Consider the following 16,665-nt stretch of genomic DNA (forward strand, 5'->3'; position numbering starts at 1 on the left):
TTTTATGGTCCTACTCGAAGTTGTTTTGAATTATGTATAATTCTTAGCTTTATTGTTAAGGTTTTAATAACGAAACTACTATATGATATCTAAAGTTGGGATGAAAAAAGAAAAGAAGAAATATGAATTTCAAGACTATATATAGTAAGCTTTTTTATATCAATTATTTTGACCTGAAGTTGGTCACTTTGTTGTATTTAGACACCGAAAAAAAAAAAACTAAAAACTCAAATAAATAAAGAAATTATTTTTTATGCCTTTTCAACATAAAATTGGTCTATATTCAATTTTGCTTTTTTAAATAGAAAAGTTTTTTTCTTCTAAAATCATGAATTTAAAAGCTAACTTTTTTTATTTGTATCCCCTTTAGAAAGCTACCTCAGATTTTTGTTACTTTATTTTTTATTTGGTTGGCACACCTTTAAAGTTGGTTGCATGCATGTTAATGAAGCATTGCTCATATAGAAAAGTAGCTGGTAGTGACTAGCTAGTGAGCATGAACACAACACTTCATATAATAATAATTTCACAATGTCAAGTATCGTATCTCTTTAACTGTAATATCATCTATACTCAAAATTTATGGAAGGTTATGGGGATAGAATAGAATTTGCACTTATAATAACTTTACTTATTATAGGAATGACAACACTATTCGAATTCGTAGTTACCCACCTCATTCTTATCTGTTCGAAGTGGGTAATTAGGGTAGGTTTTTAGTGGAGTGCGGTCGGATTTGGCTAACACCCGTCTTACCTACGCCCTTATTCACCTCGACATATATAATATATGTAAAATAATTAATGATATTATATTTTTTTAATTTTTATTTTAATTTATGTTATATATATGCTGATGATTATATATTTTGAAATTTAATTTTATTTGTCGAATTTTAATAATTATAAAGACAGCTGAAGTGGATTATGGTTTAATTTTTTACTATTCACCAGTAAAAACGAGGTGGATTCTATAAAGGTTATTGTAAGGTAAGGCGAGATCACATAGGACAAAATCTCACCCCTATCCATCCCATTGCTATCCCTATTTACTTTGATTCTTTTACTTTTAGGTCCTAACTGCCTTAGAATTTGTTTATGGGGCAATGTACCTTATCTTTTCATTCTAATATAAGGGTTTGATTAAGCTGTTAAGGAAGCAACTGATTTTTATTATTGTGAATGAACTTATTATGCTGTTTAATCATGGCTGTGCCGTGACACACTTAAGTTGATTCAAGCTTATGGTAGGAAGACAGTTTCCGCAATTGTTGACAATGAAGATGAAGAAAGACTGAAAGAGTTTGTAAAGTTATTGAAGGCTGCTGCATCTGCGAATTGCGACTTAATATTTGGTTATGTTTGCTGGAAGAATTTGCCCAAAAATTCTATATTGACACTAAACTACCAAAACTGGTGGCTTGGGACAGAATCTGCATCATATATGCATGCTTTAATCGTATCAACTTTGACATATGCGTTTATGCTTGTGTATTTGAGAGATGGAGTTATAGTTGAAAGCAGAGTATAAATTAAGCTGGAGACAGCAAGAAGGATTAAACCAACACAAACCAATAATATTATTATCAATGAAACTTGAATTTACTTTACAATTTCATTTCTATTGGGAGGATGTGTAAACATTTGAGATTGTGTATCTTGATAATTTAAGTTGTGTCCAAACTTTCATTCAGATTCACACACTAGCTTTTCTAAGACGCCAAGGGCCATTTTTTTCTATTTTAAAGATTCCAATGGTATAATTTCCAGAAATTATTAAGTTTCAAAGTTCAATTTGCTAACCAGTGCCTAAATAGCAAGATTTGTGTTTTGCGTGTTACATTCACAAAGGATCAAAGTTGTCAATACATGACAACTCACTTGATATTGAAGGGATCTGAACCAACTAGACTTTGCACTATTCATATTTAATTATTTGAATTTTTTAATCATATATATAATTTTGATATTTGTTAATGTAAAATAATTATATCTAATTATATAAAATATATTAATAAAAATAATTATTTTTTATGTTGATTATATAAATCATCATCTAAAAAACTAAGTATATATTATGATTTTTCTAATTTTTCTAATGTTGAGGCGACTGTTACAATTTACATTAAAAAAACATAATCCTTTTTAGCCATGAAAATTCTTTGTCCGGTAATAATAAGCAAAAAACCACTTGCAATTTATTGGTGTACTGACGACACCACCAAGGTCGTCTTGTATTATATTGTATGCATAGATTCTTCTGATTAATCATAATTATCATTCAGTTACGGTTTTGTTCATATAATCTAATCTTATATATCATATAGTTGTAACAAAATATTGTCTATAAAAATAAGATAAGTTTGTTTATTGTAAATTATAAAAAAAAAACTTTAATTCTCTGTTAAAATTAAATATCTCTTACATAACATAATCACATAGCTATGTATTCATGTTATGATTCAATTATTTCTTATTTTAAAGGCATATATGGCTTGAACCTTAAATGATAGAAAAAAAAAAACGCTCTTGCATCAAAATTAATTTTATAATTTATTTATTTATTTTTAAGGAAACCTTGATCAGAACGTGGTTTTGCTTTGGTGCATGCACATGATTAGGGAAAAATTAGTGGTATACAAGGTTCTAAACAAGGTTAGCACACAGAAGACTTACCATAAAAAACATAACCCCACTACTTAATCCAAATGAAAAAATATAGATACATAACGAATACTAAATAATATGAATAATAAATGTGTGAGATATTCAATTTAATAAGCATGTAAATGAATATATTAATTATTTTTAATTAAATAATTATTTTTTTTATTCGATTTACTCATATTTAATTCATTAGTTATACAAATAATTATTCTAATATTAAAATTTAAAAAATAATTTAAAATAAAATATTTTTTTATTTTATTAGATCAATTCTAAAATCTATCATTCACATTATTTATAAAAATTATTATCCACCTAACAATACCCAATCCAAATACATCTCAACTTGCCCACTTGCTTCTTCTTGAATGTTGTTGCATTTGTATAATGTATTCATCAAACTCTATATTATTTTTTAAAATAAAATATTAAAGGTTGAGGTTCCACATGTCTTCATATTATTCCAGGGTTCTTCTGGCGGTGCGATAAAACCCTACCATATTTTAATTAATTAATTAATTATTAACAATAACAACTAATATTGATGTTATCACAGTTTCTTATACATCCAAAAATAATAATTATATAATATTAAAATTATGTAGAAAATTACAAGCAAATAGAATATAGTAACTGATTACCTAATATTATTTATTTTATATGAGACGATAATGATCTAATTTTATAATTTTCATTATTTTTCTCCGGACAGAGAAAAAAAAATCAAAAAGAAAATTCTCTGATAGTGTTACCAAATTGGCAAAAATTCAGCATCAAACTGACTTATCTACAAAGTTCAATTTTTTAAATCGGAACTCATCAGAAAAAAAAGAAAGTTCAACTTGCAGCTTCAGTATTTGGTTCCAGATTGTGATATTTTTATTTCTCTTTTAGAATAGTGATATTTAGTATCAGCAATCAATTTTTCGGATAATTGTTTCTTTTTTTCTTCGGTTTTTCTGATTGGCAATCAATTTCAAACCTATAGCAGAGAAAAAGCATCAAAGGAATAGAGACTCATTTGATTCTTTTTGGGGAGATGGAAGCTGATGTATCTATTTTTTTTGCTGTGTTTCCAAAACCCTAAATAGTAAAAGAAAATCCCCAAATTTCTTCTATCGCTTTCTGATTTGCATGATTTTCAACCAAAAGCTTTGCCCCTTTGTTCTTTTCAAATCTTTTGCACTGATGGGTACCTCGAATCTTCTCCTCTTTCTCTTCTCTCTGCTGGGTTTGTGTGCTTTGTCAGCTGCCAAAGTGGTGCTGATTGGGAACAACATCACTCTCTCCTTCGATGATATCGAAGCTAATTTCGGTGAGTTTTCTTCTTTTTTGTGTCCATGTGACGTGTGTTTTAACTTTTAAGGTTGTTTAGTTAATGGGTTGAATGTGATTTTGGTTATTGAATATTTGGGAGTGGTGAAAATTTCAACTTAGGTAGTGTCTTTGGTGAAGCTCTGTGTCTCTGTCAGTGAGAAACTGATTCAGCTGAAACTATGTCTGAAACCATCTGCAAAACAAGGCAAAAAAAAAAAAAAGAAAAAGAAAAAAGGATTTTATTTGATGCTGAAAAATATCTAATTGTGAACACTGACGTGTGGTGTGCATTTTTCCAAATGTTTGTAGTGCTGCTGATGGTAATTTTGTTTCTTAATGGTTTGTTTCTTGACACAAATGCTGTTTTCATTTCAGCTCCGACGATCAAAGGGTCTGGAGAATGTGGGGTCTTATATTCGGCAGAGCCACTTGATGCTTGCACTGACCTCTCGAACAAAGCTCCACAACTTCCGAATGCGAGTTTGCCTTTTGTTTTGATGATTAGGGGAGGATGTAGCTTTGAGGAAAAGGTCAGAAGAGCACAAGCGGCTGGCTACAAAGCTGCAATTGTCTATGACAATGAGGATAGTGGTGTCTTGGTTGCAAGTAATGACCAATTCTTACGTGCAACAGCATATTGTTGTTTATCATTCTCATCCTGCATGCAATTTGCATTAAGCTTGGTTTTCTCTACTGATAATGTGAGTCATCAAATTCAGTCACTGGTTGTAGCAAAAAAAAAAAAAAAAAGAGAAAAGAAAATTGCTACGTAGATTATAAAAAATCACTATAGTGGCTTTAGGTTCTACATTAAAATGGTTCTTGTAAACCTAAAATGAGATTATGATGTTTTCCATGGAAGTTGGATTAAAATAATAAGTGAGTATGATTTAACTTGGAAGGCATAAGGCTTGAAGTAATCTATCATAGTTGAGTGTGTCTGTATGTTGTGTTTGTATGTTCGAGACAGATTCTGATAGCTTTGGACCATCCAATCATGTGAAGTGATTTTTCATTGTTGTTTTCTGTATGTTTGAGTAGTTCCTTGTTTAAGCTGGATGGTAAGTCATAAAATTTTAAATAGCATGCAAGATATATGTTTTTCACTACAAATGTCTGGATATCCTCCAATACAAGATGGCGAGGGATTTATTTAATTTCTAATCAAGTATATATGCTTTTCTTTTTATGAGCATTTTAACACTGAAGAACCAAAATTTATTTAGGAAAAGTCTAGGGGATCAGCAATTTTTGTATTTTTTGGCCAGTACTTAACCATCAAAACAAAAGTGAGTGATCTCCCACCATTAGATGTAATCTCACACCATTAAAAATACTACTGATGGCCAATTGATAATTACAAAATACCAAAATTGCTGGCCCCTTAGCATTCCTCATATATGCATGCTATCTGGGTTTGTTGGTTGATAAGCTTATGCTGGTAAGCTGGATGGAATGTTAGAGAGAGAATCATCCTCATTGTTTTACCTAGTAGTGACATACTTTGTCTCCGTTGGAGTCGGGATAAAAAAGGATTGACAACTATTTGGAAAATTTTAACTTCTATGAACATTTGAACACTGATGAACTAAATGCAAAGGATACTCCTAAAGTGTCATACTCTTTACATGGAAGTTTGGATCAGCAAGGACTGAACAACTGTTGAAATGTTGTAACTAGTAACTTGATTAAAATACATTGTTAAAAGCTTTGTGAAAAGGATGATTAGTTGATAACCCAGCCTCATACAATACATGAGTAAAAGGTTCACAATATGAAGGATGTAAGTTGACTAAGTTCATGGTGAAAGTATGGCTGTTAAAGATGATTCATTACTGGATAGATGTCCATATATTTTTTTTCCCCTTCAATATATGTGTATATCTTGTGTTGCGTATATCTAATTCACTATTATGTTGGATTCCAGTGGCAGGAAATTCTGCTGGCATAAGAATACATGCTGTGTTTATATCAAAAGCTTCAGGTGAATTACTAAAGGAATATGCCGGAAGGACTGATGTGGAGCTATGGCTTATTCCAAGTTTTGAGAACTCAGCATGGTCAATCATGGCAATTTCATTTATTTCCCTACTAGCAATGTCTGCTGTGCTTGCCACCTGTTTCTTTGTTCGTAGGCATCGCATAAGAAGGGAAAGGCCTCAAGCTTCTCGTGTTCGTGAATTTCATGGTATGAGTAGTCGCCTAGTGAAAGCAATGCCTAGTTTGATATTTACTGCAGTCTTAGAAGACAACTGTACCTCAAGAACATGTGCCATATGTCTTGAAGATTATTGTGTTGGAGAGAAGCTCAGGATACTTCCTTGTTGTCACAGTAAGTCTTCCAATACCAAATCTTACTTCATCTTCAGATGCAATCCATTCAAAATAATTGTTTTCTATAAAAAGGATATTCTCTTGTGTTGGGTTCTATGGTCTGGTTGGAATTTAGTGGTTATTGTTTGATGTTGACTACCAAATCCAATGCTATTCTGCATTTACCGTACATAACCTGCTAGAATTAAGCCGAACACAAAAAAAAAAGGTTTACCAGACAAACAAGTTGAAAAATAATAATAAAATAATTGTATCCTGGATTCATCATTACATGATTGCTGAATTGCATGTATATAAAGTTCCCTCAAGATTTGGAAATTCCAAAAAACTGAGCTACCTTAACTTCCCCAAAGTCATACTTACACGTACTAACTGGGACTATGTTCATTAGATGCTCTGACAAATGTTCTGGTGATGAAACATATAAATAAATTTTATTAGAAGAGAAGAAAATCTGCAAAAAGAGGATAGGACATCCTTATAAAAATATTTTTATTTTCAGAAAAAAGTAACAGCTTAGACCTATGGGGAAATTAAAGTGATAAACCATGTAGCAATTATGATAGTTCCTCTGAATAGTAGCTTTAAAGTTATGCCATATTAGCAATCTAGTCCCATATACACTAAAACACTGTAAAACCGAGGACCGTCATGAAATCTTTGGCCCTTTTTCATAAGCTGAAACTTCTGAAGTTAGTTAGGAGAAACTGATGAAATTGTAATCCCTATCGTAGATACCAAATAGCCTAATCCAAAGAGAATCTGCCACAGGTTAGAAATCGGCGAGCACTCAGCTTGAAAGCTAAGTGAACTAGTTGAATCAGATCTGGAGAAAGTAGAATAAGAGACTGTAAGGTCCTGGTACCATGTTAACTAGCTAAGCAAATAATGCTAAAGAAGATTAATTTCAGCATTCTGCTTTGGCATTGCTTATATTGATGCTTGTTGTATTTAGGTCTAATTCCATTTTTCCTAACGTGTTATATGCAGAGTTTCATGCTATATGCGTGGATTCTTGGCTTACCTCATGGAGAACATTTTGCCCAGTTTGTAAGCGTGATGCAAGAACTGGTTTAAGCGAACCTCCGCCTTCTGAATCCACGCCTTTGCTTTCGGCCAGCCCAGCATCTGTATCATCCTCCATCTTATCTTCTACAAGGTCATCATTAGCGTCATCCCCAGCTATTCAAATTGCTCGTCCACCTTCACATGCCTCGTCCGTTTCTCGCAACCACTCATTAGCTAGCACCCCTTATGTTCAGCCGTCTTATAGGTCCTACCGACAATCCCCATCGCTAAGCATCAGTCGAAGCTCTGTAGACCTTAGGAATGCATCCCAAAGATCTCTAGCATCTCACTTGAATTCACCACATTCCATGGGCTACCCATCTTTGTCTTCTCTTAACTCAAGGTTCATGTCTGCTTATGTTCCAAGTCCAAGCAATGCTTCTGTAAGTATTCTCGGGTCATCAAGTCACCGACAGCATCCACTCCGATACAGTGAGTCAGCTGCGAGTTTCTCGCCATTTGCATCCGCAAACTCCCTCCCAGAGTGTTAAAATTGTTGATCCGATTCCATCACACGGTTCAGATGTCCATGCAGTTGATCCTGTAATTGGCAAGTCACCTCCCTTCAATGCGGCAACCCAACTCCCCCAACCTCCGCGTCCCTTTGCCGAATTACCCGTTTCTTGGCGGCCGGAGTACATTGTATAACACCTTTGTGATTTCAGTTTTATTTTTACATTTGGTGATCGAGGTTCTAACAATTTCAGGTTGATGATGTCACTGTATTGTGTGTTATGAGTTTTTTGAATTGTTGATGCTTTTACATAGCCTTGATTTCAAAGTATGTATAGTACTTTCTTGTTTCTTCAAATAACTGCTGACACAAGAAAAAATAGTTGGGCTGCATGGAAAGATTGTGAACCAAGATAGTTGTTTATGTTTGAATTCAATGATAACAAGCTCATGTCATACTTGGGAGTTGAGGGTTGTCTTGTCTTATCACTTATGTCTATACTTCAGCATGTAAATTGTAACATTCAGTTTGAGATAATACATGTAAAATTGATCCGTGAGATTTAGCTTTATGGTTCATTGATAGTAGATTTTCCGAAGGTTTTCCCGTTTTAGCATAGGCCCATCTAGTTATAGATAATAATTGAATTTTCTCCAATTTGAATATGATTTTGATCCTAATAATTGAACTTGGAACATAAAAGCAATTTAAGCAGTTAACTTTTATTTTTTGGTTGTGAATATATGGGCTTATTGTTATGACTGCTTCTTAGGAAGTATATAGGGCCTGAAAAGTGCAGTTATATAAAAGGCTCATAAGGTAGCTTGGCCCACTACCTAAACGGGCCTACCTTTACTATTCTAAACAGGAAAAATTAATTAAAATATCGTATCGATAATCACTATTTTGTAAGAAAAAATAATAGAGATTTAAATAATAATATTTATTAAAATATAATTATAAGTGTAATATGTATTATTTATTTAAAATTAGAAATGATATAAGATAAGTTTGTTTTAGTAGTCTAATAACCTCAAGTTTAAAATGAACTAAAAATAAATATAGTGTTTAGTTATAAAATATTATTAAATATTATTATTCTTATTTTATAAAAAATATATTATATTGATGTTTGAGAAAAAATATAACTAAATTATTTTATTTTTTAAGTATAATAAATATAAAATAAATATAATAAACCTGTAATTTTTTTTATATTTTTAATATATATATTTTTTTTAATTTTAAAACATATGTTAGCTAAAATGGTGCAGAAGTCCACAAAAGTTGCCGACTTATTACACTAAGAAAGATATTTATACCAAGTTATCAATTATTTGTTGTTGGAGGTAGACAATTATTAGGGCGGTCCAAATAGCATTTTTCTCTATTAAATAAATCTCTCTTTAATCTAAATTTTTTTTTCTCCCTTCTTGAGTGCCGCCAGCCGCCTTTAGCAATTCAGCTTGTTAAATAAAAAAGCATATAATGGAGAAAGGATAGCAATTCAACTAATTTTGAAAAACAGCAATTGTATCACATTTATTTGCTTTTGTATCACGTTCCTACATGAATATTGCAGTATGCTCAAACAAGTTGGAAAGCACAACAAATTAAAGGAAAAAGAAATTGCTTTCTTCTCCCCTCATTATTGAATTGAAATAACCATACAAATAAGATGAAAATTCAGATGCAGTTGATTTTAGGTGAAATTGATAACTGAAAATCATTAAATGATTTGACTGATTTTTTATCTAACATGAGTTTTCACTTAAAAATAATTGTTTCATTGCAACTACTCTGTTAAATCTTGACATTCACACGCTGCTAACGATGGAGTCACTGTACCCATTCTTTACATCATAGAATCTTGACCAAAGCATCACCCCTCCATACTTTGGCGACTTCTTGATCTCCGGCAGGATCTGATTAGTCAACACATCAGGAGGAATGTAACCGCTCCCGGCCGCAGCCGGAGCAGCCGGCAGCCCCAAGAATATGTTGGTTGCGGGGACAGTATTCGTCCACCGTGACCAAGAATTGAGAAGATTAGTTATGTTACCGTTGGCATAAGAGCAAGGAGGGTTGGTATAGAACTGAACCCAAACAAAGTCGAAGAGCCCTGTGTTAAGGGCAGTCCCTAAAAACCTATCGGGAATTGGACACTGAGGAGCAGCAGCAAGGTACACCTCCCTTCCTCTTCGGCTATAAGCCTTTAGGAACCGCGCCAGGTGCTCCCAATTTGCGGTTGACCCGAGCTCAATGTCGAAGTCTATGCCATCCAAAACAGCATCCCCTAACGGCCGTGAAGGTGACTTGCCGCCCAAGAAAGTGTTCCACAAGAACTTTGATACATTTCTTGCATCCTGAATTGAAGATAAGGAGTAGTTGCCGATGCCGCCGCCGATGGAGAGCAAAACCTTGATCCCTTTGCTCTGGCAATCCTTGATTTCAGCACTGAATTTGGTGCATGAATTGAGGATGGAGGGGTTGCAGTGGCCAGCGAGGTTCATTTGTGGGGTTTGGCCATTGCCAAAGTTGTTGAGGAATGCTATGTTAACGTGGGAGTATTTGGCAGTGGCACATGCTTGAGATAAGGTTCCTTCATTGCCGTTTTGACCCCAGTATATAGCTATGCCACCTCCATGTGATGTTCCAACAAGGAGGAGGAGGAGGAGGGACAAAATAGCATTACACTTGTTTGCCATCTTCAAATTAAAACCTTTCACAATTAATGATATTTATATAGATTTACAGGTTGAAGATTGGTACCAAAAAGATAATGTGGGTTGACAAAAGAGGGAATCCATTTCCCACTTGCCATCAAGGGAATAAGTCAACGTTTAATAACCTTCCAACCACTCCATATTTGAGTATTAAGCTCTTTCAAGAAAACACATCCAGGCGCCACCGACCGTCATCCTGATTTTTTTAAATTAAAAAATGATATTATACCCTCTTTTGTAGAAATTTTTATAGGAAAAACCGAAAAGAAATAAATTTTATTTTTATTTTTATTAGTTAATTTTTGTTCCGGATCTGCCTACTGGCCACACCCATCTCCACGACCATAGAGCCCAAAGGGAGGCCAACAATAATTCGAGATTTGAATTGATACGTTATTTAACGATATTCCATAAATTGAGATGAAGCAAATCACAACAATTCCTCAAATCAATGGATTCTAACAAACTCCAAAACTTTTTGTAAATAGAGAGCTCTTAGCTCCTCCAAGATATGAACTCAACCCCTAGTTTCACCATATCTCTTTGAATATTCTTTGATTTGAGCATCGTTACAGGTATCAGTTCTCATAACAATTAGTTTGAGATAAAGAATTTAATTTTGATGTACTGATAGTATAATTATATCCATTTTTTTAGATGATTATTCACGTAATTAATATAAAAAAGTAGTTATTTTTACTAATATGATGTTAAGTAATTAGATATACGTATAAAATTATTTTAGACTAATAATGCATTAAAATTAAATTGTTGAGATAATACGTATAAAATTGATATGTGAGAGGTGAGATGTAGCTTTATGGTTGATTAATAGTTGATATGCCAAAGGTTGTAGCATAGGCCCATTTAGTTGTAGATAATAATTGAATTTTCTCCCATTTGTAATATGATTTTTTCCCTAATATATGGCCTTATTTTTGTGAGTGCTTCTTAGGAAGTGATTAGGGCCTGGAAAGTACAGTTACATAAAAGTCTCATAAGGTTGCTTGGCCCACTACCTAGATGGGCCTACCTTCGCTAATCTAAACAGGAAAAAAAATTAATTGAAATGTTGCATTTATAATGGAGTACTTAAACCAAGTTGGATTGGTCTAGTGGTTAGTTTACTAGTACACTTAAGCAAGTGTCGGAGATTCGAATATCGTTTTGTGCATGCAGCAATTCATTGGTCAGCGACTTATACTACGCCAATACAAACTTTTTTTTTGTCTATAATCATTTACATATATTATGAAAACCTAAATATAAAAAACTTAAAAAATAAGCTTCGAAATCGGTTTCTTTAATCCTATACGAAACGACTAAGTCTTAAAACTACTTTTATGTCCTATGTTATAAATAACTTAAAATTACATTTATTATATGCATTAAAACGTGGGTTTTTGACACATGAAAATTTAAAGCCTCCTTCGTAATATGAAAGAAACAAAATAGGATTGAATGCAGAAAATTCCTTCACATTAAAAGCCTGTGTTTAATTCTCTTAAAACACAAGAAGCCTTTATTACTGCTGCTGGAGACACCACAATCTTACAAACATTGTTAATTCTGACAACAAATTAGGTGTTTGCATTATTTAATAATTTTGGCACAGGCAATTTTCAATAGTTAATAATAATTTTGAGACAGCTTGGGGATTGATGCAAAGACTTTCATCACTTACTTGTGCGTTAGACAATGGTCATCACTATTATAATCTTCAATTTTTCATTAAAATAATGATGCCTATGTATATGGTTGCTTCCCAATTGCTTCTTTATTTATTTATTTTTTTTATTGAGACCAATTCTATTTAATTTATTTGTTATAGGATCTGTAATTCTTTCATGCTTTCTTTTTTTTTTTTTCAGAATATTAATTGTATGATTTGCTCTTAAAGTCTTACGTGTTTTTAGATAGATCATAGATGTATGATTTGCTCCACTGTACCCTACTTGTAAATAGGGCAACACATTACATATACAAATTAAATTAACTTTTACGTGAACTAATAAATAAACATATTATTTTAGTCTCTAATATTTATATAAAATTTTAATTTTATTTTTAATATTTTAAAACATTTTATTTTTATTCTAGTTTTTCGATCAAAATTATAATTTTTTATTCTAAATATTCTTCTGTGATCTGTATTATCATCTTTTTTTTTTAAGTAATGACAACGATTATAACTGTGGTAATCGTAATAATAGTTATAGTGATTTGAAAATAAAATTCAAATAAAATTAAATAAAGATAATTTTCTTTTTTTTTTTTTACACAATTTTGTCAAATATCAATCCAAGTGGAATCATATTTTACTAACACTTGGAATACAGGATGTTATTATTTAAATTTCAGCTAAGAAACCTAATCTAACTAAACTTAAATTATACTCATCCTATTCACCACTCAAGATAATATAACGAATAAAATTACACAGCACTTCAATATAATATTTGTATCAAAATGGGTGCTTTAATTTTAGGTTTAATTACTCCATTGATTTTCATAGTTTTATAAAAATTTTAATTAAATTTTTATATTTTTTTTTAATTGAGTCTTTGTACCAATTTTTTTAATTGGGTCTCTATATATTTTTTTTTTATTTAGATCCTTGTACTAATTTTTTTTTTAATTGAATCCCTATATAATTAAACTAATTACTGTCAAGAGAGACCTAATTAAAAAAATTAATACAAAAACCAAATTTAAAGAAAAAAAGAATATAAGAACTTAATTAAAAATTATTTAAACCTTAATTTTATAGTCGAGTTCGACACTGATGTGTTAATATTTTGAAAGAATTTCTAAATTTAGCCTTCAATTCGGTATAAGATTTTATTTTACTGGTCTCAATTATATATAAGCATTTTGTTCCTTGATATTGTTAGTGTCAAAAATTAAAGAATACAAAGATTTAATTATATAACATGAGCATTATTAGGTCAGAATAGGATGTTGAAGTATCATGAGTAGTGAAAGGAGGAGAAGGACCACTAATAATATAATTAAGATAGCAAATAAAATCAAATAACACATATATAATGGATTACATGAATTAGAGTTCAAAATTATTATTATTCTTATTGCCATATAAATTCTTTGCCAGCCACATGGCTTGAAACTTCGCACTGGTTGCTCAATAAGACTTCTTCCATTTATGTCACTTTTGTTTTGGTGCGATTTATATCTTCACCTTTTCTTTTAAAATTTTCTGTAAATCTTTATGTCACTTTACATCCATTTCCATAATTTTTCGTCTAATCCACGAGTACAATTAAGCTTCATAATCAAATCTACAACATTTAATAATGAATGAACCTTTTCGTTGATTAATTAGAAAAAAGAGAAAAAATATAATGCAAGGTAATTAACTATATAAATTATTCATCGAGCTAATTAATAATTAAGAGGGATGATATAGTAATAAAATAGTACAGCTGTGAGAGGTTTATATTTGACTAAGTTATATCTTAATTAAGTTACTTTCTAAGTGACAAATATATATATCGTTATACAAATAATTATATCATTTGTTAAAAGAAAATGTTTAGACATTGAATATTTTTTTAAGAAAAATATTTTTCTTAAAAACATGTTTTCATAAATTGTTTATATATATATATATATATATATATATATATATAAAATTCCATTTTAGCTGTATGTATTGAAATTTAAGAAACTATTACTTTTCAAACATTCTCCCATCGATTTCAAATGCTGGTTCTAAAAATTAGTCTAGTTATTAAATTAAATTAGTAAAACTAGAAGTTTAAAAATTTAACATTTCAATTTAAGTTCAACGGGATATACAAATATATAATAATTTTTTTAAGAAAATAAAATCAGTTTAATCGATATGGGGATGCTCCGATAAAGACGTGTAGAATGTCTTTTTATAAAGACATTATTATTGGACGTATTAATGAATCGGTTATTTTTGAATTTCTTAACAAACTAGAATAAAACCGATTTTTTTTATAATAATAACAATAAATAATTTTTTTAAGGATTTTATTGTATTTTTAAATTTTTAGAGATTTAATGTCCGCAAAATAAAAAGTTAGGGATATATTTATCTTTTTATCAAAAAATTTAAAGATATTCGATTTAGATTATATAATTCGAATGAATCAAATCGGGTCTAATAATTATAATGCAGATAATTGAGTTTATTATTGTTGCTATAATAAACCAATTTTATTCTGGTTTATTAAAAAATAAATTATTAACCAATTTAATAAAAATGTCCAATAATAATGTTACCTGAATGTATTAGCTATAGCAGATTGGCATACTTAGCTTAGTTAGCATTTATAATTGATAGTTAGTTACTAGTTAGCATATTCAATTAGTTTAAGATATTTATCATGTAAGTTGTTATATAAAGCAGGGTTTGCTAACTGATTCTGTTAGCTTCCATTTATCCACATCACTTTCTCTCTCTACCAAAATAGATTTCAGAATCTTCTCTCTACCTTCCCTTCCTATTCTTCTTCACCATTCCAACTCTGCAACCCCCCTTTTCCAGCTTCCGTTTTCACATGGTATCATCGCCGAAAGTAATCCCGGGCATCTTCCATATTTTAAGCTTCTTCATCTACCTCCAGATCCAACATCTTTCCCAGACTCACACAGTAGAGACTGATGAGAGCTGTTCATGGAATCTCTAGGGTTTCGGTAACAGTGTTCCGATCAGCGAGTTAGGGAATCATGTCTTGGAATTGCTTTCGTCTTCGTTCTTTCCCTTTCTTTTGCACTCATTCGACAGAATTTGTTCATTAATCGTGATCTGTTTTTGTACCGAATCACCTCCAATCTTCATCTCTTGGATTCTCCTCACATTCTTGCTTTTTCTCTTCAATGGATTCCACTCACAGTGACGTCAGCTCCACTGCAGCTTCCAATGTCGATATTAACACTCTTTCGCAGCTTCTCCTCCAAACTCACTCAACTGCAGAATCGCACGAGTTCAGGAACGGTGCATCCTCCTATTGATCAGAACAGTCCATACTTCTTGCACCCAGCTGAAAGTCCTGGTAATCCTTTAATTTCTCTCCGCCTCAATTCTCAAAATTACACCAATTGGTCCCGCTCAATTTCATTGGTGCTCAAGTCCAAGAACAAAATTCCCTTTATTGATGGCTCTCTCCCTCGACTGGAGGTTACCGATCCAATGTATGCAGCTTGGGGCCGTTGCAACACCTATGTCCTCTCTTGGCTACACTTATCTCTCTCACACGATATTCTTCAGAGTGTCATCTGGAGAAAGGTGGCTTCAGATCTGTGGAATGATTTAAAGAAACGCTATTACCAGGGAGATTTGTACCATGTCTCTGAACTGTATGAGGAGCTGTATAGTGCAAAGCAAGGTGATCTTTCAATTACTTCCTATTTTACCAAGATGCAAGCAATTTGGGAAGAAATTGATAACTTCAGGTCAATTCCTATGTGTCTTACCTACACTAGCAAGTGTATCTGTGGTTTGGAAGAAATGCGACGGTACCGCAATGAAGACTACATTGCAAGATTTCTGCGTGGCCTCAATGATCAATTTGCAACTGCCAAAACCCAAATTATGCTCTTGAAACCCCTCCCTGACATGGATTCTGTGTTTGCAATGCTAACCCAACAAGAACGCCAACTCAACCCTTCAATTGACACTCCAGATTCACAGATTCTATACGCTGCTAATTCTGGTTACAATTCCACCAGAGGCAGAGGCAGAGGTAGAAGGGGTGTGAATGGTAGAGGAAGAAGTTCAGGTAGGTCTCATAGCACAAAGCATTGCTCTTTTTGTGGCAGAACGGGACACATTGTTGATACATGCTTCAAGAAGCATGTCCTTCCCCCGCATTTACAGAAACGTGGAAGCATCAATAACACTTTCACTGATGAGAATGATGAAATCAGTGCATTACCTTCAACTGCTGTTAAAAATGGTGAGAATCTAAGTTATAGCTTGACCAATGATCAACGGATTGCTTTAATGTCTATCCTACAACAGTCAACCCAATCTAATCAAACTATCAACCAACTCACTACATCAACTGAGTCAAAAGACTTACAGATCACCAAAGGTACCCTTTTATTA

The 16,665-nt window shown here is 32.1% G+C and overlaps 2 protein-coding genes across 2 annotated transcripts; one reads left to right on the forward strand and one right to left on the reverse strand.

Annotated features, from left to right (window-relative positions):
• The first annotated feature begins 3,414 nt into the window (after positions 1-3,414).
• On the forward strand, positions 3,415-8,437 carry LOC130947539 (receptor homology region, transmembrane domain- and RING domain-containing protein 2). The gene is made up of 4 exons (XM_057876234.1): positions 3,415-3,981; positions 4,359-4,589; positions 5,911-6,315; positions 7,308-8,437. The coding sequence occupies exons 1-4, from the start codon at positions 3,801-3,803 to the stop codon at positions 7,874-7,876; spliced, it is 1,386 nt and encodes a 461-aa protein (XP_057732217.1). The 5' UTR covers positions 3,415-3,800; the 3' UTR covers positions 7,877-8,437.
• An 891-nt stretch (positions 8,438-9,328) lies between these two features.
• On the reverse strand, positions 9,329-10,564 carry LOC130947540 (hevamine-A). The gene has a single exon (XM_057876235.1). The coding sequence runs from the start codon at positions 10,545-10,547 to the stop codon at positions 9,657-9,659; it is 891 nt and encodes a 296-aa protein (XP_057732218.1). The 5' UTR covers positions 10,548-10,564; the 3' UTR covers positions 9,329-9,656.
• Between the last annotated feature and the right edge of the window lie 6,101 nt (positions 10,565-16,665).

Source organism: Arachis stenosperma, chromosome 9, assembly GCF_014773155.1.
Source record: "Arachis stenosperma cultivar V10309 chromosome 9, arast.V10309.gnm1.PFL2, whole genome shotgun sequence".
Lineage (NCBI taxonomy): Eukaryota > Viridiplantae > Streptophyta > Magnoliopsida > Fabales > Fabaceae > Arachis > Arachis stenosperma.